This window comes from Aspergillus japonicus (genome assembly GCF_003184785.1).
Source record: "Aspergillus japonicus CBS 114.51 unplaced genomic scaffold BO86scaffold_126, whole genome shotgun sequence".
Taxonomy (NCBI): Eukaryota; Fungi; Ascomycota; class Eurotiomycetes; order Eurotiales; family Aspergillaceae; genus Aspergillus; species Aspergillus japonicus.
Window position 1 is genome coordinate 17,284 of NW_020291763.1, and position 19,621 is coordinate 36,904.

A 19,621-nucleotide genomic window follows, 5' to 3' on the forward strand; every position below is an offset into this window, starting at 1 on the left:
AATGCTTTCTTCTGAGGGACACACTCAATGCTCTCTGTTCTCTTTCATCATTTTCTAGCCTCCTTGTTTTTCTTTCACTATCCCGCATAGCATTGTTGGTCTCCGCGTCTGCTTGCTTTCGCGTCCTGCACATCCTCCACTTGGCGAGCAGTTGTGAGCTATGGACTAACCAGAAGAGGCTCAGTAGGCCTGACTCCACTGGCCTGACCAGGGTGCACCACCTCCTTAGTGTTCAATGAACACCTCCACGGAACTTGGTACCTTGCCCTCGGCGGAGAAGTTACCGTCCAAGACTAGACTGGGATGCGGGAGTTCTCCCCTGAAAGCCTGGAATCGGTCACCCTAAAAGTAAGCAACGGTATCATACGCCTCGTACCGTATCGACTGATGACCTAATTGACTCGTAAACAACATTGCACGGGGCTATCCTCCAATGTTGGAGTGTCCTGCGAATCCAGGATGTCGAGGTGGTATGGTTGCGTAAGGTCAAGATCAACTATCTGTATCGTATGTCCACTGTACAATACACATACAGTAGTGCTAGTGGAAAGTTGGAGGAATATTTGTTACCACCGGCAGGAAGGAGGAGGAGGAGGCTCTCTAGAGTCCCGCCTGTCTCTACGTCGTACGTACGTACTGTCCGTACTGTACAGGACCTCCCATTGCCGCCCAGCTTCCCCTAACCGGCTGGTTCTTTATTATGCATCACCGGAAAGATGGACACAGTCCCCATTGTTTCTCACCTTTTTTTCCCCGGTGGAAGGATCATCTCTTACCCAATACGTATATTGACATATATCTATACTTATTTACTTGCTTATTGACTTTTCTTGACTGACTATACATATACACATATACTACATCATTCATGTAGAATTGTAATCAGTAGGCAGACACAGTGGTAAAGTAGTATCTGGTCCAGGCCAGCTCAACCCCAATAGTTCCCCTGCTATACTCCGTACATTCTTATCATTGGTACTCTTTCTTACCACGGGCTGCTATTGATGACAGACAGGACATGTCTGCCACTAACTGCCTTGAACTTACTTCACTACTCATACTATTACTTTACTTTACTTCACTACTACTAAGGTACTAACTAACAACTAACTTACTGTCCGTCATCTGTGCTTTTGGGGGGTGGGATTTTCTGCATCCTTCTCCGTCTTCGCCTTTCCCTCTCTTGTCTTTGGTTCCAGTTCCCCTTTTCTCTCACAATTTCACCACGGAGAGTCGACCTTCTTCACTTTCTCTCTTCCACTTTCTCCTTTGATTCCTAATCACCATTCGGGCCATTTTCTTCCTCTCTTCTATCTTCTCTCATTCCCACCACCCTGCTGACTTAAACGCCCGAACCACCTCACCATTGCCCCGGGTCGAAACTTTCTTTCTCTCGGTCGCTTCCGCCGTGTGCTCGCTCCACACCCAATCAACCCCCTCCTCGTTCTCCCTCTCCCTCTCTCCCTCTCCCTCTCTCTCTCTCTCTCTCTCTCTCTCTCTTCCACTCCTGCTCCTCTTACTCCTCCTCCTCTTCCCTCCACCTGCCGACCTTGCTTGTTACCACCACGACCACCGCCGACTACCTCACCACTCCACTAATCTATCTCTGTCCCTCATTCTCTCTCTTCTATCGCCCTTTGTCGCTCGCGCCTCTCCCCCCTCTCTCCCCCTCCCCCCCTCCCCTCCTTCCTCGATCGTCTCGACCGTCCCCTGGATTTTCCGACGCCTGCCTCGGCCAACTCAATTCCACTCTTTAGACCCGTTCCGTCATCCCATTGACACCCACCCTCTCCAGGGGCCTGTTTATTCAAGATGGCAGCCGATATGAGCGGCGAACAGATGCAGGCCAAGATCACTGCGGCCCGGCGCGAAGCCGAGGGTCTCAAGGACAAGATCAAGCGCAGAAAGGATGAGCTGGCAGACACCACTCGTACGCACTCCTCTCCCTCATACACAGACGTCGCTGTTCCTGATCGGGTGAACCGACCTGAAAGCTTGCGAAGGGCGCAATCAGCACCATGCCATGCCTCTCGGATACTAACCTCGGTGAAACAGTCCGCCAAGTCGCGCAAAACCAGACCGAAACTCTACCTCGCATTGGAATGAAACCCCGTCGAACGCTCAAGGGTCACTTGGCTAAGATTTACGCTATGCATTGGTCGACTGATCGCCGCCATCTCGTCTCCGCCTCGCAGGATGGAAAGCTCATTATCTGGGATGCCTACACCACGAACAAGGTTCATGCGATTCCCTTGCGGTCATCATGGGTGATGACCTGCGCTTACGCCCCTAGCGGAAACTACGTTGCTTGCGGTGGTCTGGATAACATTTGCTCCATCTACAACCTCTCCTCGCGTGAAGGGCCGACCCGGGTCGCGCGTGAGCTCTCCGGACACTCGGGTTATCTCTCTTGCTGTCGCTTCATCAATGATCGCCGCATCATCACTTCCTCGGGAGATATGACTTGTATGCTGTGGGATATTGAGTCGGGTTCTAAGGTGACCGAATTTGCCGACCACTTGGGCGACGTCATGTCGATCAGTATCAACCCCACCAACCAGAACATCTTTGTTTCCGGTGCCTGCGACGCTTTCGCCAAGCTCTGGGATATCCGTACCGGAAAGGCCGTTCAGACCTTCGCTGGACACGAGTCCGACATCAACGCCATTCAATTCTTCCCCGATGGAAACGCCTTCGGAACCGGTTCCGACGACACCTCTTGCCGTTTGTTCGACATCCGCGCGGATCGCGAATTGAACACCTACCAGGTATTTCGTTTTCTATCTCTGCCGCGGCCGAAGCGGAAACTAACGGGAACTCCAGAGCGATCAAATATTGTGCGGTATCACGTCTGTTGCATTTTCTGTATCCGGTAGACTGCTCTTCGCTGGTTACGATGACTTCGAGTGCAAGGTACGTCTTTTATCCTTATCCAGGATAAATTCACTCTCGAATGGTTGATTAACGAGGCCGGTAGGTCTGGGATGTTCTGCGTGGGGATAAGGTTGGCTCTTTGAGCGGCCACGAGAACCGTGTGAGCTGCTTGGGAGTCAGCAATGATGGCATCAGCTTGTGCACTGGATCTTGGGATTCCTTGGTAAGTCGCTCCGTTGCCCCTCAATGATGTGGTACCAGTTACTGAGACATTTTTGTCCTGCAGCTCAAAGTATGGGCCTGGTAAACCGAGAAAACGAACAAAAAAAACAGCAAAGATACCCTGTCTCAAGTCTTTCGTGACGTCCTCATTCGAAGTTTCCTTAATCATTTTCTGCGCCACTAGGTTCCATGTCCGCCACTGTACGATAATCTTTTATTCACTGAGGAGCAATTTAGTGCCGCGCCTGCTTAATGTACTAGTCGGATCGCAGGCGCAGTTACAAGAAGCGAAAACCAAGGGGCAGTTCGGGTGGCAGGCATCCCGCAATGGATGCTATCGTCACTCATTGACTACTGCAGGTGTGTGAGGAGGACCACTGACGGCAGACAAGACACACACACAACCACGAAAAACCACAATACTCGGATACGGGCGCGGTGAACTGTAATAATGCTGTTGATAATTGGGATTCTGGAGGGGTTGTTACGCTGATATCAGTGCGACGATGGGCTCGGATTTGGCCCATCACCAAGATTTGATTTGCAGGCATTCTGATTCTTTTTCTCGTCACTTTCTTCGTCTTATTCCCCCTTATTCCAACCACCCTGGTGACGTTTTCATTTGTCCTCTACCCTTTATGTTCTGAATCTTCTTGGTGCATGTTTCTCCGCATCGATTTTTCCCCCTGTGCTTCTTAACCCTTTTTCCTTTCTTACGCATTGATCTCCTTGCCTTGGGCGATGGCTGGAAAAGGAAGGGATACTTTCTTCCCCGTTTCTTTTTATTTTTTTTTCCCGGATAGGCCATGACGGTTTTGATTGATTGCGAATTGTGTGTGTTTCTTTTTTCTTATACTAATCACCTTACATAGTTTCCGAACGGTTGAGTGTTTTTCCAGCGGGTTCTTGTCTTGTGTCGCCCAGCGGATGGGATGGAATGCAATCCGCCGCCAAAATCTTGTGCTTCTATGAATTGTCTTGCCTATTTCCAAAATGTTTTTCCATGGCAGGGATTGATGCCGGCTCTCGTGCACGGTTTGTTTCGAGGCACAACCAGACTCAGCTGGTAGGCAGCCACTAACTCCTCGTACAAACGACAAATCAATGGCCCTAGTTTCTGGAGACGTTTTGTATCAGATCACTCGATCCCTCGGACGAGGCCTTGGACGTGGTTGACCGTCATGGTTTAGGCTGAAGACGGAGTGACCCGTGACGCGGAACAACGTAATGCAGAGGAGAAGAGAAGAGAAGAGAAGAGAACGACTGTCGACGATGGCGTCAAGCGGTGCGACGCGAAGACAGATAGACCTGTTTGGGGCAGAATCGTCATGAAATCATCTACGTCCACAAATAGCACGCGCAGTAGTACTTCCCAACCGGGTGATATCATCCCATCTCAGACTCAGCTTGCATCGCACCGCCCCAAATGGAGACATCATCCGACCCAGGCTCTAAACCGGTTCCTACCGAGTGGATCCTGAGGCCCGGCAACAAAACAGAAACGAGGAGTTCGAGTTCGAGTTCGAGTTCGTAGGAAATTTCGGTTCCGACTCCGGATCCCCAACGCTCGGAGTCCGGGCTCTCCCACCGTTCTCCTCTCAGCCGGAAGCCTGAGATTGAAACAGGCATCGATTCTCCAATTTGGGATTGCATAAACCTTTGGAAAAAGGGGGAAGGGGAAAGGGGATCGGGCAATGGATCCTGCCCAAATTGAGGGGAATAGGGAAAAGGCAGGAGGAGGAGCCACACCTTATCCATGGATCGGGCGTCCGATGGAAATCTGGAACGGGTTTACCGGGTGGGATGAACCGAAGCTTGACTCTGTTTGCCCCATCCTTTGGTATGGAGTTGTGTTGTTCGAGTGGTTGGTGGTTGGTGTTTGTGTTCTGTTCCAAGGGTGTTGATTTCCTTTTCTTTTTATTATTCTTTCCTTTATTTTGGGGGAGTTATTTTGTTTCCCTTGATGTATTAGGCCAATTGTTAAATTGGATGGAAGGTGAAATGGAATGCTGTGCTCCAGGCTCGGTGCTGCGCCCATCTGCAGTGGAAAAGTATGCGACTCGACTATGCAGCATGACATGTCCTGTCCTGTACGGAGAGGACTGCATGCAACCTTAAATTGGACGTGTCAGACCCTTATGTACTGTACAGTACGGAGCACTGCGTACTTTTTTTTTTTACTTTTGCGTCGGAAAGTTACTGTGCTTCTTCTACTTGTTTACTGCTTACTGCTGACCACTTACTGCATGAGGAATATGAGTGGTTGGCGATGTTGCTATACTTGGTTGTTTTTCACTCGGCAAACAGAGTTCAACCCCGAGGTGAAACACCTGATGATGTAGTTGGGTGGATCGGTGGTCGTAAAGGCTGAGTTGGAGTCGATCGCATAGTTATGTACAGTCAGTACACAGACCGTTGGATGCCAACCGGTTTGGAAAAGCTGGGGACGAGTTCATCTCTTCCACACAGACCCTGAAGCTTGGTGGGTTGTGTTTCGAAGGTGGACGAACCATGAGGTACTGTGTCTATGAATTTATGTAGTGTCGGGAATAAATACAGAGTGGTAAATAGAAGGAAGACAATCCTGGCGGAGGGAAGGAAGGCATGGAAGGTTCTGCGGCGGCTGATCTTCTGCCCTGAAACACACTACGCCCCCTGGACCGTGTTTCATTTTTTTTTCCCTCTTCCTGCCACTGGCTGCGGCCACTCTTTTCTTCTTTTCCCCCCTCTTTCTCCATCCTCCCTTTCGCCCCGTTCCCCTCCTCCTCCTCCTCCTCCTCCTCATACCTTAATCCTATCTCTCCCTTTCTTTACCCAGACCAGGACACAAGATCCATAACCATAATCATATCATCACCACCATCATCATCAGCCCCTCCTCCAAAAAGTCAAACCGTTTGAAACGTACCCCAATTGCCCTATGGGACGTGACCTTTGACCACTTGCGTGTTGGTTACGAATTCGGCTTCACTCCTCTCTCGGCCCTCTTCCGCTGCTCCCATTTGCCCAGACCACACCCCCCTTCGACAACACACGAACCCACGGACAGAAAGAGGACAACATCCCAGAAGTTTAAAACATAATTTTAAAACAAAAAAAAAAAAAACAAACAAAGGGAAAAACCCAAGTGGGCATCCGATCTAGCCCATTCCAACCCGTCCCGGAACGACAACGCAGATCCAGGCACAGCCCAAGTCTTCCTCCCCCCATTCTAAGAATATCATCGTTTCGCTCCTCTGGTCAACGACCCATTCCTTTTAAAACACCCGGAAGACCCCCCCCGACACTTGGTCCCTTTTTCCCTCTTTTCCTCTTTTTTTCCAAGATGTCATCCGCCGCCCAAGAAGAATTCAATCAACTCCTTCAGAACAATCGAGACCGGTTCTCGACTCACCCTGAAGACCGAGACAATCATTCCGATCGAGACGACTCCGATCAATCGTCCGACGATAACGATCACGAAGACCACAATCGCCCTCATTTCTCCGACGCAGACGACGACGACGACGAAGACCTCCACAGATCCACTGCCATGCACTCCCGCAACACCAGCAGCTGCAAGATCCCCAATGCCACCTACGACGCCAACACGGGCCCCAAGGGTGTCATCGCCGACGCCCAGGCCTTCGAACGCGCCCGCAAATCCTCCTTCCGTCGCACCCTGCTGAGCGTCGCTGGCATTGACCGACCCCACTACTCGATGAAGTCCACCACGGACGACGCCACCCTGCTGCACAATTCCTCCCCGCCTGACGGGTCGTCGGGCAGCGACGACGAGGAGCGGTTTCTGCGCCAGTGGCGCACCTCGCGCATGCAGGAGATGCAGGCCCGGACGCTCCGCAAGCCCAGCCCTCGCCGCCGGTTGTATGGGTCGGTCGACCATGTGGATGCCGTGGGGTATCTGGATGCCATTGAGAAGGTCACTTCGGGGACGGTGGTGGTTGTGTGTCTGTATGATCCGGAGGTATGTTTCTCTCTGTATATTGGTTGCAGAAGGCCAAGCTAACTTGGGGGAAAAGTCTACTCCTAGTGCCCTCGTCGAAGACTGCCTGAACACCATTGCTCGCCGCCAGCCCACGGTTCACTTCATCAAGCTGCACCACGAAATCGCAGAGATGGATAACATCGAGGCCCCGGCCTTGCTGGCGTACCGCGACGGGGATGTCTTCGCCACGCTTGTCGAGATCATGCGCCAGATTCCCAAGGGACGGAGTCTGAGTGCCGACAGTCTGGAGGACTTGTTGAAGATGTATGTTATATTCCCCTCCCCAATCATTTCAAAGAGCCCAATACTAATCACAACTACCATGTACAGGCACCGTATCCTCTAAGCAACACATCAACTTTCAATCTGACGATCACTTCCATCCACGTTCACGCTACGCTGCACATGTCCTCATCCCTCATTCAACCCCCAGCAATCATATCCTCGACCCACCCACCCACCTCTGCTCACCAACATCCCACCACCTCGAATTCTCCTCAATCCACAGCATTGCAATGCACCAAAGCGGGCGTTTTATCCATTCCTTTTTCGTTTTCTTGCCACAAATTCAAAATCCGGGCTCGCATATAGAATTTTTCTTTTCTCGTCATGGTGTTATCAGGGTCCACTTACTCTTACCGTCTGATTTATCCTGAGCTTGAAGATATCCTCCATGGTTTTTTTCTCGTCACGATATGAGTTTTTGTCTTTTGTTAAGTGTCTTGCGTCATCATGTTTGGTTTTGTGTCTGCTCTTCGCCGAGTCGAGTCGGAGCTTTGCGTACGAGGGTTGGGCTATGTATGTATTATTATCAATCTTATTCTAATTCCTATGATCGTCATCGTCATCGTCATGTCCAGGTCAAATCGGATGATCTTTTGTTGTGACTTGGGCCACACACAGTAGGTCTATTGTCTATGTAGAGTGGGTGAGTTGTACAGTACCGTACGTAGTGGAGTCGTGGTTTCAGGGCTACTGTATGTAGTGTGGCTATGGTTCAATCGACTATCCAACGTGCCTGCTGTGCAGTCCGTCCAATCCCCCAAGAGCCTGATATAGTCTACGCTAGACCGTGGATTCGACTCCGGTGAGGGGAAGTGAACGAGCCAGTTGCCTAGCTTACATGCATCCCTAGCCTACATACATCATGTATCTGGCGATGACCATCCCTGCGTCCATGCAATGGCATCTCATCCGATCATATTCCCAGTATCATCCAAAATACAGTACACCCAGGTCTCAACGACCCAGAACACCATCACCAGACTCGATAGGTAGATCCTCCCTATCCCCGATCCCAGCGGAAATGACAGTCCAAGTTTTGAATGAAAATGGATTCTTAAACCGCCCCAGAAAAATTTTTTTTTATTCTCGCCGAAAAAGAAAGCTTGAATGCAACGACCCCTAACAGAACCCCCATCGCAAGAAAGGAAAAGGAAAAGCCACACAGGCAGATGTGTAGTCCATTGTCCGAGAGACGAGACGAGACAGGACAGGACAAGACCAAGGGTGGTTACACGATAAAATAAACGCAGAGAAAGTGGTATGATTAAGTTTTGTTTTATCAGGGAAAGATTCGGACGAATAAAATTGGTAGTCGGAAGAGAGACAAGAAAATAGTAGAAAAGAGTCCCGATACAAAAAAAAAAAAAAAAAAAAAAAAAAAACAAACAGAAACAACATCACAAAGCACCTTTTTCCTGCGTGAAATCCCAGAGCATCTTGATTAGGTTATCGGGTAAGGTATAGAGGTCGACGTGGAATTCACCCTCTATCGATGATGGATCCATCGGGTCTTGGTTAGTTGCTGATATACAAGGGGGGAAGAGGGCAACTCACGCTCAACGTCATTCTTGGTATATGAGTCCGGAGCCTTGTTGTCATGGACCATCTGCACCACTTGGAGAAGATCATCTTCGCCAAGACGCTGGAGCCCATCGGCCAGCTTGTCCATGTCGACCTTGACACAAATCAGTTAAGTGGCCACGACAACAGTCGGCAAGATGGGGCGAAGTTAGGGGCGGGGGGGGGGGATTGGGATTACATTCTTCTCCGTCTTCTTTTTCTTCTTCGACCCCTCCTCTCCTCCCGCGGCGCGTTTCGACTTGACGCCGTTCTCGTCACCAGGAACAGGGCCGGATTCACGCAGCAGCGCTAGCAGCGCAGGCTTAGGGTTCTTGAAGGTCTGTTTCCGGGGACAACCCACGTCAGTCATCCAATCTCAACACTGAGGAACAAACCAGGATCACTCACGATAACGTGCTTGGATTCGTAGCGCGCCTGCGCGAAGTTGAGGTCGTGGGTGACGAAATGCTCCTTGTCGGCGGCAGTCAGGCCGATCTGCATGTCGAATTCACCCCATCCTTCCTCGGAGATTCTGAACGGAGGGTTCTTGAAAGCTATAATCCCGAAACGAAACGTGTGTCAGCCAGCCCATGGGATCACGAACTCTTGCGGAGATCCTATGTTGGGTGGGTTTTTCTGCCCCCAACACATCCCTCTCCCTCTTATTTTCCAAGGCCGCTAAGAGCAGAGAAATGCCCCCGCCACCCGCAATATTTGCAGAGGCCGCTAAATATAAGAAAAAAACCTCCCCTCTTCCCCACTGCACAAATAGACACACAAGTGCAAACGCGAGGATTTAGATAGATGAGGGCGTGATGAGACGAGAAAGAAACCCCACCACTTAAGGGGTGGGGGAAACCAGTGAAAGTGGGCAAAAGGGTAAAAAAGCAAAAAACGTACTCTGAACAGCCCGCGGGCCGAAACTCGGGTGCAGTGTGTACGTCACCTTGTCGAAGACGTTTGCGGGGACCTGCTCGCCTTGGTCGTTGACCAGGTAGATCTCAATTGACCATGATCGTAGGGGGAATCCCTCGACGCCGGAGTCTTTGTTCCTGTTGGGGGCGCGCGGGCGCGAAACAGCCTGGTTAGCCGTCTAAGCACTTTCACGACCTTCTCACATTGTCCTTTGGCGAGGCTAAAAGTAGACCGCGAAAGCGCGAGCACGTTCTCGCTCTAGTATGTAACGTGGCAATTATGGTGTGGGTAGTGTCAAGGTGGTTGCGATGGGACGAGGAGCTGAAGAGGATGGTTGAATGGTGAGGTGGTTGTGACTCCGAGCTAAGCTCAGGTAAAGACCAGAGGCTAAGGTGTAGGAACGTACAGGATGTGCTGCTCCGTCACCAGACGGACATTTCGCTTGACCTATAAGAAGAGGAGCTGGGTCAGCGCGCTGCAATCAATGTCTTGTCCGGGGCTCAGAATCCGCGCGTGACGAGTCGAGCGAGCAATGGCTCGCTCGCTCGCTCGCAAGGCTCAGGAACGGAGGAGGCGGCGGACTCACGTCGGGCATCGTTGTGAATAGGCTTCAGTTGATTGCGCGGAAAAACAGGAAGTGAGGGATTGAGTGAATCGAGAGCTTGGCTGGAACCCTTCGTCTGGAGGTGGTGGCAGACCGGTTGTTTTGGGAGGAAGTAGACGGAGAGCAATCGGGCTCGAGCAGGCGCGACGAATCAAGGCGGAGTTGAGGTCGGGTGTTTGCCGCGATGGGATCTGATTCAGGCTGCAAGGTCGGTCCCCCTTCTTACTCCTCAGGCTCACTGTAGACTTAACTGAGATTGAATCTCAATTCAATTTCAGAAACGAGATAAACTGTAGGCTGAGGTGCTAAGGGGATAAAGGCACAAGTGGTAGCAGGTAGCTAGCAGGTAGCAAGAGAAAGCTGGGAGGGGAGCTTTCCGCGCGGGGGGATTGATTGATTGACTACTACAGACAGTACTTCAGTACTTGCTGCTCGAGAAACTACCAACTTACTGCACTTTAGAGGCACCCTCCTCAGACCTGAACAACTCATCATCTACTTCGGTACTTAATCATTTTCGTGGCTGTCCGCTGCAGTACCTTAAGAGATGCATTCAATCTCACACCTTCCTTGTATACTCCTCACGCCAAAGTCATCGTACACCCAAAACAAATATTTCTACTTCATAATGTCATACGTGTATTTTGGGGGAATTGGTGTCTATCTACTGCCGATTCGCCAGAGGACATACATTCAACCACATGGTCAAACCACGTCGAATCTGTCTGTACATGCATCGACTCCGAATCTCGGCAGAGCCGGCCTCATCATTCTGTCTCCTCACGGACGGAGGAATACAAATCGTGTCAAGGGAAAGGGGAAGAAGGTACGAGATAGAAATAAGAGTCGATGGGGATTATTGGAAAGTGAATCCGCATGTGCGGAGGATGAGAGAGAGGTCAATAAATGACGAAAAAGAAGTCCACATCAAATTCGTAGTGCAAAGGAGCGATCGAACTGTGCATTAAAGATAGCCCTCTATATCACTTTGCCGCTGGGAGGGAAGATTCGAAGCTGCCGGAATTCCCCGCATTTACTGCTGGTTGAGGAGCTTCTCGTTCTCCTTCTGTGCCGTCTCGAAAGCCTCCTTAAACAGGTTGGCGTCTGGAACCATGCGTTAGTCATATCATTTCCTGGACATTTGAAGAAAATAACAGGACTTACTCTCGCTGTTGGCGAATCGGATGGCCAGGGTGCAAGCCTCGGGCTCGCCCTCGCTGACATCGGCGGCAGCACTCCAGACCCAGCTGCGGTCACTGCCAACGTTGGCGCTGAGCGTCATGTCGGGAACAACTAGAGCAAGCCATCAGTTATCCGAAACGTGTATAGAGATCCCAAGCTCCGGCATCGAGGCAGAAACTCACTGTAGTGGTTAGCGCAGACCTTGAGGGTCTTGTCGCGGCGCATCACAAGGCGGGTCTTCTGGTTCTCCTTGTGCTTGAGCAGTCTCACGTCACCAGTACCACGCTCCTTCCACTCCTTGCTCTCACGGTCGAAGCGGAACAGCTTAGCACGCATCTTGAAAGTCTGCTCCTCCAGCTCCTCGTTGGTCTTGGTCTCGACCTTCTCCGTCAGGCGGATGACGGGCTCGAAGTGAACATCGGGGGACTCGGGGGCTTCGTCCTGTCGAGGCAAGTGACGAGTTAGTCAAAGGCTTCATCTCACAATCGAGTCAAACTGGTTCCCCGCGGGATAGCAATAGGAAGAGACAGAACAAAGATGTGAACTCAGAACCTCTCCGTCATGGAGGGGCTAAAGCGGGGTATGTCTGAAAAGTAACCCGCAAGCCCAACCACCGAGTGATTCCTCCCACATCCACCAAAGAAACTTTTGGGTTGACTCACCTCCTCCTCAGCCTTCTGGGCCTTGGAAGAGCCAGAAGGCTCGTCCTTGTCATCCTCAACCTCGACCTTCTCCTTCTTGGGACCTCCGCCGAACATGGAGAAAACGCTGTCGGTGGTCTTGGTGGCAGTCTCCTTGACGGTCTCAGCGGCAGACTCAGCAGCAGCCTTGGCCTCCTCAGCCACGGCCTCGGTGGTGGTAGTCTCGGGCTTCTCAGCGGCCTCAGGAGCGCTGGTGGTGGGGTCGGGCTTGGTCTCAGCGACGTCAGACATGGTGATGGATGGTTGGATTTCTGCGGAATAGAGTGAGCGGGACAAGATTTGGAATTTTGAGAAAAGAAGTCAGGTGAAGGTATACCTGGAAATAGAGGAGAGAATAAAGATTGTATGGGATGATGGAGTTATTAGTTGAAGAGGGGGTGGGAAAATATGGACGGGGATTCAACTTGAATGTTTTTGGTCGGCCAAAGAAGGTGGGTTCAAAGGTTGGTTTGCTACCTTCATTGCCTCGGAGCCTTAGGCACCTAGCGCCACCCGCTCGGAAGGTGGAAGGTTGTGCTCGGCCTGCCCCGCGCCTGAAAAAGGAAAAGAAGGGACCGCGGGGTGTGTACAGTACTTATACCTCCTGCCTACATAGTCCACTACATATACCTATACAGTACGGTAATCATGATGGCTCTTGCGCCATAGTTGCCCATTCACACTCCTTTCATGTCAATAAGAGTCATATCAATATCAACTAGATAATACCCGGATACATTTGCCTGCCAGGATTCCCAGGATCCAGATCCACGCGTCAAGCAATCCTCAATACCTGACCATGCGCCGAGAACGTACCAAACCGAGCAGCCCAAAAGCCAACATAAGAACAAAGCGAGCGAATTGTAGCTAGCGTACTACCTACAAGAATCAGATTCCATCTCAAAGAGTCCAGTCCAGCTGTTAGACCTCCTTATCTCGCACATCTAGTCTGCTGGCAAGTCTTCCGTTTCATGAGGCTCCTGGCCCTCTGCTGCGCCTTACTCAACGCCTGGCACTTCCTTGCATTGCGGATATGCGTCTTCATGTTCGTAAGATCAAGCCCTTGTGCAGAAGCACTGATCTTGCTCCATGTGCCACTCATGGCCTCCCTGGCCCCCTTATTGACTCGTTCGGTGTGACCTTGGAATGCGGCTGAGGCGGCTAAGAGAGGTTGCACGGCAGTACGCTTGACAACTTGACCAAGCTGCGCCGACTTCGAGAGGACCAGTTCTTTGGTACCATGGGAGAGTTGTACCGAGTCATGTCCTAGCGAGGACGCCTCTCGTCGCAGAAAATGGGCTTTCTTGACGACGTCACCCATGAGCACCTGAAGGTCGGTACAAATACGTCCATATGCCTCTGACAGGCCCGTTTGCGCGCTGCCAAACTCCTTAAAAAACTGTGACGAAATGGCATGGGCGGCTCGTTTCCAGTTCTGAATCTTCAACCATGGTGTACCAAAGTCCACAGAAGTGGTCTGTGTGAAAGGCGGCTTGGAGTTTGAGGTGATTATGACATTCACCAGCCCATAGGCATCAGCTCGGTCGAGTTTCAAGGTGTATACTCCTTCGAACAAGGTCGAAAGTTCGTAATCGAGGGACTTGCCATCTCGTTTTACCTGGACACTAAATCGTGGACCCTTCCTGCCAATGAAATATTTATGTGGTGGTTTGATGGCAAGGTGACAGTCGCCAACCACCTGAAACTCGAACTCTTGGGGCCCTTCATTTGGCTGAGTCGGAGAGAGGATTCCGTCCATGAAATCTTCCAACGAAGAGCGGCCATGAGCTTGAATACCAGCTGTATTCGACGGCATCACCGAAAATGATCCATCCACGGGGAGCCCGCTGGCCGTTTGCGTATTCTGGGAATGAGCTGTGACTGCGCTGGAGACTCCAGGGTGTGCAAAATACTGGGTAAGAAACAAGACAAGTGCCCGGAGAGCAAAATGGCCAAAAGTGATAGTCAATACGGCTGCAGCAAGCAGGACAGCCAAGCGGAGTAAGAACGCCAGTTTGTGATTTCCGTTGCTGGAGGGGAGAGGGGTCACTTTCCATGTGTGCTCCACGGCGTTCAGAGCTCGCTTCACTAGCGGCTCCTTTGGACGCTCGGAAGGGACCTGATAGAAATTCCGCGGATATATAGTTGCCAGAGAAGCCAGGTTCCTGTTGAGCTGTCTGGGCGCAATGCTCTCAAACGTCTTGATGTCGATCGGATACCTGTTCACAAGTGTAGACTTTCCAGTGACTGGATGACGCGATTCCAGGCACATGTGAAGACTGTGGTGGTTCACGGGAACAGGATCCCTCGTCATTGTCCACAGCGGGCGTTCTGAGATTGCCATTGTGGGCACGCCGTGTCGTTCCAAGAAGATGCGAGCCAGCCTCTGCGTCTCCATGTCCTTGTCGCTGTCGGTGGTTGCTAGGAAAATAATGGCTACATCGGGCAAGGTCCACTCCACAGGAGAAGAAATGCAATAGTCGGCGCCTGCCCACTTTGACGTATATGGAGGTTGGTTCTTGAGACTCAATGTAATCGTGCTGGGCTTGTCAGTCTGACTGTCTGCAGAGGCGTTGAGACATTCGTCCACGATAAGTTGTACATGAATGGGCAGGAGCTCGGCGAAATTAGGGATTGCCCCGGCACCAAAGGATGTTGGAACCACATGATACCTGGAGGACTCGGTGGAACTGCTTTCGTAACTGCTACAGGGAGAGCTTGCCACCAGGACATCTCCGATTTTATCCAGAATGATATTTCGGAAGTCCGGGCTGCCGATATAGAGCACGCGGAAAGGCTTGTCTGTGTCTAAGGATCTTCTCATCATGGTTTGTTGCACTGTAGCTGTAAGCGTTGAGTCTTGGGTTGTGTTAGAGAGTTTCTGCTTCAATGCTGCTGCCTCGAGATCTTCGAACACCCGAATGGTGTGTTTCAATTCTACGCGGTCGACTTCGGGCCAGCTCTCAGGCTCAGCAAACTCGATGGACTCGGTCGACTGGCGGAAAGCAGTCTGGGTGGTGAGACCACTGTCATCGATCGAGGCCCCGAGGAGAGGGAAAGCAGAAGACAGTTCTTGAGTGGCCGACAAATTGCCCGTCGACTCATAGTTCTCACCGTAGTATCCGTCATCATCACTTGCATCGATTTCACTGTTGCTTGAAGTCTCGTCCAGGCTGGCCACATCGTCTGGACCAGTCTGATCGATCAGAGACCCCATATCGGTCTGCTCCGAGCGGGTACCGTCCTCAGAGTATATATCGGAGACGCTCATCGTGGCCCAGCTCTCACTCAGTGACCGGGAGGTCTGGTCTGTGGTTGGCAGATTTGACGTCATGTTGATAGGTCTCGATCGAGATAGCCACTCTTCGACAGAAGCACTCAAAGGAGGGAACGTAGGATACTGCAGAGGTGGAGCAGCGGCCGAGTCGTTCTGGCAACGTCTGGAAGAAGGCTCCGGAGGGTCAGTCATGATGCTAGTGTGATCTTGTCATAGAGACAGGTGCAGGAAAATGAGGTAGTATGTTAGGTAAGTTGCAGAGCGGAAGCTTTTTTGCGGTCGAGTACAATGGACACAATGGGTAAGCCCAAGAATAAGTACAACAAACAGTCAGCGGAGTAAATACGTTAACTTCACGAGAGGCAAGCTCTAGCGGTCAGAAGCTACTATGGATGCAGTTTGTTCCGAAGAGCTTCCTCGAGAGATCCCTCAGCCTGATAGGCAGATGCCCGACGAACAACTAGACCGACGATGCGTTGCGTTGTGTTGCGTTGCGTGGGGAGGGGGAGGTAAGTAAGTAGTAAGTAGCAACTAGTAAGTGGTGGATACTAGGGAGCTGTTCCCGGGGGTCCGGGCGGAGAAAGAGCGGGTTGGGTGCCTAAGGACTAGTTGTGAATGGGCAGTTGACTGGATAAATAAGAGTTTCTAATATGAAACGGTTATTCTCACTAGGAGAGGCAAAAGTAGGTAGAAGGTTTGCCAACTTGGAAAGAGGTTTACGGCAGTGAAGGTGAATCAAATGGGATTCGGAGGAGGAGAGAGGGGGGGAGGAGGTCTGGTTGAAGGCAGAGTGATGATGAGGGGTCGACAGGCTGATACGAGAGCAGGGGCGATAGAGTGATAGAGTGATGAGTGATAAGTTAGTGGCAGGCTGAAGGCAAGCTATCATGCGCGGGGCACATGACAAGGATAACGCGGTAATAAGACATGAAGGGTCGGTCAGGCGGAGATATTCCCTCCCTACCCAGTGAATAGGAGGACATACTACTCGTCAGCCTGAAGATTTAACCAACCGAATGGTTGGTTACCTCATCATGTGTTGTTCGTGCGGATTGTCTGGATCAATTCGTATACTCCGTCTCAGCTCCGAGGGCAGGAACTCCCCGGAACGAAGGCACAACTGCCTGCGCTGTGATAAGCCATCCGTAAGTTATCAGGTGACTAGTCCCAAAAGGGTAATTTTGTAGATCTTGAGGTGCGACAGTCAGCACAGCACCTTTGTACTAATCGGCAGACAACTGCTAGGTTACTGCTGGAGTCATGATCGGAATCGTATGATCCACTGGATGATATAAGTGACTATGAGGTATGTACATTTCATGACATGAGTGAATTGAAAAAAGAGTCAAGGGGAAGTGATGATGATGAAAGGGGAAAGGGGAGAACAAATCAGACAAGCAGAATATTTCCTGAATGGCATCGGGAGAGAAAGAAGAAAAGAGAAGAAAGGAATAAAACAGGGGACATCAACAGGGTATTTATTATTAGGTGGTGACCCTCAACAGGCCACATGGATCTATGGCAGTCTGTCTGCCATATCAGTGCTTATGCACCCGGTCTCACTCGCCCTCGACGTGCCTCAAGACCAGCTTGGGTGGTTGCCAGTGCTCGCCTCTGCCATCCTGGGTTCCCCACTAGACATGGTGAGAAGGACAGCCCATCGACGAACATCAAGCAAGCGGTCGTGCTATAAGGCCCACGGAAAAGCGCGCAGTGGGTTCTCGCCAGCGTTCGAGGAGTCTTGCGCTCACCGGATGAGAGTAGCTTCAGCAGAAGTCCATCCTGCAGCAACGGAGTGAATAGCATCCTGGCCAGCGAGTCTTCACCGAAGGCGTCTTCTGACATTTCATCACGAGACCGTCAGTGACATTCGGATCTCTTTATAGCGAACGCGGCAGTCCCAAACATATGGAAGGATACGAATCACGCTAGATGAATTTGTCAAGATTGATGAGAATGGTCACACCGTCTTCCATGGAAAGAAGCCGTCAGATCCGTGAAACGCCGTCCAGAAACCCACAGCCAACGTAACATGCAGGCTCTCAAGCAGATAACTCCAAGGGCGACCCGAATAATGCTCATAGTCGAACAAATAGGTACGAAAACGAGGAGGCGAAGATTATACAGCGAACATTAAGGGGCAAGAATCAGAGTCTATGGAGATGCCCACCCTCCAGCAACGTCTACCCATTCAGCGAGACAACTGCCCTGCTTGCCCTCGACATCCACAATATCGGTGTCGCACCTGCAGCGGCATCCAACGCCATTTTCCTTGACGGGGTCCGGGTTGGCCCAATAGTCGTCCTCCTCAAAGCGCGCCTTTTCGTCATCGGTCGTCATCTCCAGGTAAGGGATTCGGGGAAGTTGACGGGCGGGAGCGTTCGCAGGACAGTGCTGGATGGTGGTGTGGCGGTAGCCAAAGTCGCGGAAGTAATGGATGTCGCCCGGGCCCAAGAGGATACCAGCAGCCAGCGAATGGATGGGCGCATCACCCCACTGGAAAATCAGTTAGCCAAGAACGCGAAGACGAGAGTGGCACGGCACATACTCTCTCCATCCAGAAACCACCACTCTTGTCCATCATGTCGAAGAATTCCTCATATTCCTTGCTACGGAAAAAGTCCAGCCGCGCGATCTCGAAGTTACTCCAGAAATGGCACATGTTGTACTTTTCACCTTCCATGGCTTCGGGGTCGATGTCGGGGACAGTGTTTTCACCGGGTTCGTTCAGAAGAATCTCCTCAGGAAGCTTCTCTTGCTTGACTTCCTCTGGCTTCTGTTCTTCTTCCTCCGGCTTCTCGAGGAACATCTCCCAAAGACCTTTCGAGTCTATGTTGTTCTTGCGTTTGTAGGCAGAAGCATAGCGGAAGATGTTCGGGACGGTTTCGCGAAGCTCTTTGACGGCGATAGTGAAGCCATACGTTTTGTTGTTTTCGGCCATTTTGACAAAGGGGTCACTGGTGTCCACATTAGCATTCCATCAAGCGCGATCTATTAGGCGGTCGTCTTACTAGGTGATGTCACAGAAGTACTTGATCTCGGGCTCAAGACGCCAGTACCACTCGTACTTCATGAGAAGGGGGTGCTTGTAGAAATGTCTGTACGCACAACCCGAGTCAGTGTAAGAAAAGACATTCAAGAAAGAAGCGAGACTCACCCGGAGTAGAAGCGGCACATGTGGTGGTAGCTCTCCATTCCACCGTACATGATGGCGGCGTCGCCCTGCTTCCTGACACCTTCCTTGGCCACCTCGTGGTCTACCCAGTCAGGGTATCCCCACATGGAGTCATCAATCTTTCCGAATTCCACCGGAGCACTCGTATAGTTCTTGACGGTGGCCTTGAAATCATCGTCGAAGTCGCCATCGTTCAGAAACACATAAGGATAGTGGAACCAGCGGTTGAAGTGTCTCTCAATCGACTTGAGGGATTGTACGACACCGTCCAGTTCCTTGTTTCTGGCGAGGACGACGAAAGCAGCGTTTGCGCGAGGGGAGTCCTGCTCTTCTACGGGAAGGCAGCCGGTAGCAAAGACCTTGTCATATTTCTCGCTGATTTTTCTGTGGTGATCATGCGGTTAGCAAAGACAGTAGACAGAGAAGGCCATTTCCAAAACCCACCTGATCGAAGGCGGAGTGCCCGCAGGGATCAGAATACCCCCAGGAGACGAAGGATGTCGAACAAAAAGGAGTAGGATAAGAACTATTACAAGACACGGAAATAGTAAAACAAATCCCAGGGGTATTGAGATCGAGGAATTGCCCTTTAGCCTAATTCTCCGTCTGAAGAAGGCGAATCTGGAGAGGTTGCGGCCCTTTTCGCGCGAAGAGTCATCTAGGGGCAGACTCGGCGTGGAGGGCAACCATTTTGTGACCCGCTGAACGAGGCCCATTGGTACCAGGTGTATAGGCGGGAGACCAAAAAAGCCAGTCGAGGGCAACTTTATCGAGGCCCGATGCACTCAGCAGCAACGATTCTCAAGCCAGAACCGCTTTCGATTTGTAATCGGGGGTTTCGGTGATGGAAAGCAAGCGCCCG

General features: G+C 51.3%; 6 protein-coding genes across 6 annotated transcripts; 2 read left to right on the top strand and 4 right to left on the bottom strand.

Annotated features, from left to right (window-relative positions):
- Positions 1-1,456: 1,456 nt before the first annotated feature.
- BO86DRAFT_38020 (WD40 repeat domain-containing protein) lies at positions 1,457-3,435 on the top strand. Its single transcript, XM_025670709.1, has 5 exons — positions 1,457-1,930; positions 2,056-2,768; positions 2,824-2,913; positions 2,978-3,097; positions 3,161-3,435. Exons 1-5 carry the CDS (start codon positions 1,813-1,815, stop codon positions 3,179-3,181), a joined length of 1,062 nt encoding a protein of 353 aa, XP_025521867.1. The 5' UTR covers positions 1,457-1,812; the 3' UTR covers positions 3,182-3,435.
- Positions 3,436-6,421: 2,986 nt separating this feature from the next.
- Positions 6,422-7,427, top strand: BO86DRAFT_384227 (phosducin family protein; the record flags this gene model as incomplete). Its single annotated transcript, XM_025670869.1, has 3 exons — positions 6,422-7,060; positions 7,116-7,345; positions 7,412-7,427. 3 exons carry the CDS (start codon positions 6,422-6,424, stop codon positions 7,425-7,427), a joined length of 885 nt encoding a protein of 294 aa, XP_025521868.1.
- A 1,336-nt stretch (positions 7,428-8,763) lies between these two features.
- On the bottom strand, positions 8,764-10,770 carry BO86DRAFT_373789 (putative transcription initiation factor subunit (TAF30); the record flags this gene model as incomplete). Its single annotated transcript, XM_025670395.1, has 7 exons — positions 10,428-10,770; positions 10,248-10,288; positions 9,827-9,978; positions 9,335-9,480; positions 9,126-9,266; positions 8,921-9,041; positions 8,764-8,852 (listed from the first exon to the last, which is right to left on the bottom strand). Exons 1-7 carry the CDS (start codon positions 10,434-10,436, stop codon positions 8,764-8,766), a joined length of 699 nt encoding a protein of 232 aa, XP_025521869.1. The 5' UTR covers positions 10,437-10,770.
- A 307-nt stretch (positions 10,771-11,077) lies between these two features.
- On the bottom strand, positions 11,078-12,855 carry BO86DRAFT_393825 (Ran GTPase-binding protein YRB1). The gene is made up of 5 exons (XM_025673096.1): positions 12,645-12,855; positions 12,290-12,579; positions 11,810-12,068; positions 11,610-11,738; positions 11,078-11,549 (listed from the first exon to the last, which is right to left on the bottom strand). Exons 2-5 carry the CDS (start codon positions 12,557-12,559, stop codon positions 11,479-11,481), a joined length of 729 nt encoding a protein of 242 aa, XP_025521870.1. The 5' UTR covers positions 12,560-12,579; positions 12,645-12,855; the 3' UTR covers positions 11,078-11,478.
- Positions 12,856-12,987: 132 nt separating this feature from the next.
- Positions 12,988-16,061, bottom strand: BO86DRAFT_393826 (uncharacterized protein). Its single transcript, XM_025673097.1, has 2 exons — positions 15,931-16,061; positions 12,988-15,852 (listed from the first exon to the last, which is right to left on the bottom strand). The coding sequence occupies exon 2, from the start codon at positions 15,774-15,776 to the stop codon at positions 13,239-13,241; it is 2,538 nt and encodes an 845-aa protein (XP_025521871.1). The 5' UTR covers positions 15,777-15,852; positions 15,931-16,061; the 3' UTR covers positions 12,988-13,238.
- A 1,499-nt stretch (positions 16,062-17,560) lies between these two features.
- On the bottom strand, positions 17,561-19,613 carry BO86DRAFT_38123 (glycosyltransferase family 15 protein). Its single transcript, XM_025670759.1, has 5 exons — positions 19,204-19,613; positions 18,742-19,143; positions 18,596-18,682; positions 18,133-18,541; positions 17,561-18,080 (listed from the first exon to the last, which is right to left on the bottom strand). Exons 1-5 carry the CDS (start codon positions 19,473-19,475, stop codon positions 17,739-17,741), a joined length of 1,512 nt encoding a protein of 503 aa, XP_025521872.1. The 5' UTR covers positions 19,476-19,613; the 3' UTR covers positions 17,561-17,738.
- Positions 19,614-19,621: the final 8 nt, after the last annotated feature.

Bases quoted from the DNA above. Each gene is read 5' to 3' on its own strand.
- BO86DRAFT_38020 (XM_025670709.1), top strand. From the start codon at position 1,813: ATGGCAGCCGATATGAGCGGCGAACAGATGCAGGCCAAGATCACTGCG. The intron at 2,914-2,977 runs GTACGTCTTTTA...CGAGGCCGGTAG, and splicing joins ACGATGACTTCGAGTGCAAG to GTCTGGGATGTTCTGCGTGG. The intron at 3,098-3,160 runs GTAAGTCGCTCC...TTTGTCCTGCAG, and splicing joins CTGGATCTTGGGATTCCTTG to CTCAAAGTATGGGCCTGGTA.
- BO86DRAFT_393825 (XM_025673096.1), bottom strand. From the start codon at position 12,559: ATGTCTGACGTCGCTGAGACCAAGCCCGACCCCACCACCAGCGCTCCT. The intron at 12,069-12,289 runs GTGAGTCAACCC...TTGCCTCGACAG, and splicing joins CCCAGAAGGCTGAGGAGGAG to GACGAAGCCCCCGAGTCCCC. The intron at 11,550-11,609 runs GTAAGTCCTGTT...GCATGGTTCCAG, and splicing joins CCGATTCGCCAACAGCGAGA to ACGCCAACCTGTTTAAGGAG.
- BO86DRAFT_393826 (XM_025673097.1), bottom strand. From the start codon at position 15,776: ATGACTGACCCTCCGGAGCCTTCTTCCAGACGTTGCCAGAACGACTCG.
- BO86DRAFT_38123 (XM_025670759.1), bottom strand. From the start codon at position 19,475: ATGGGCCTCGTTCAGCGGGTCACAAAATGGTTGCCCTCCACGCCGAGT. The intron at 18,542-18,595 runs GTAAGACGACCG...TGTGGACACCAG, and splicing joins TACTTCTGTGACATCACCTA to TGACCCCTTTGTCAAAATGG. The intron at 18,081-18,132 runs GTATGTGCCGTG...CTGATTTTCCAG, and splicing joins GTGGTTTCTGGATGGAGAGA to TGGGGTGATGCGCCCATCCA.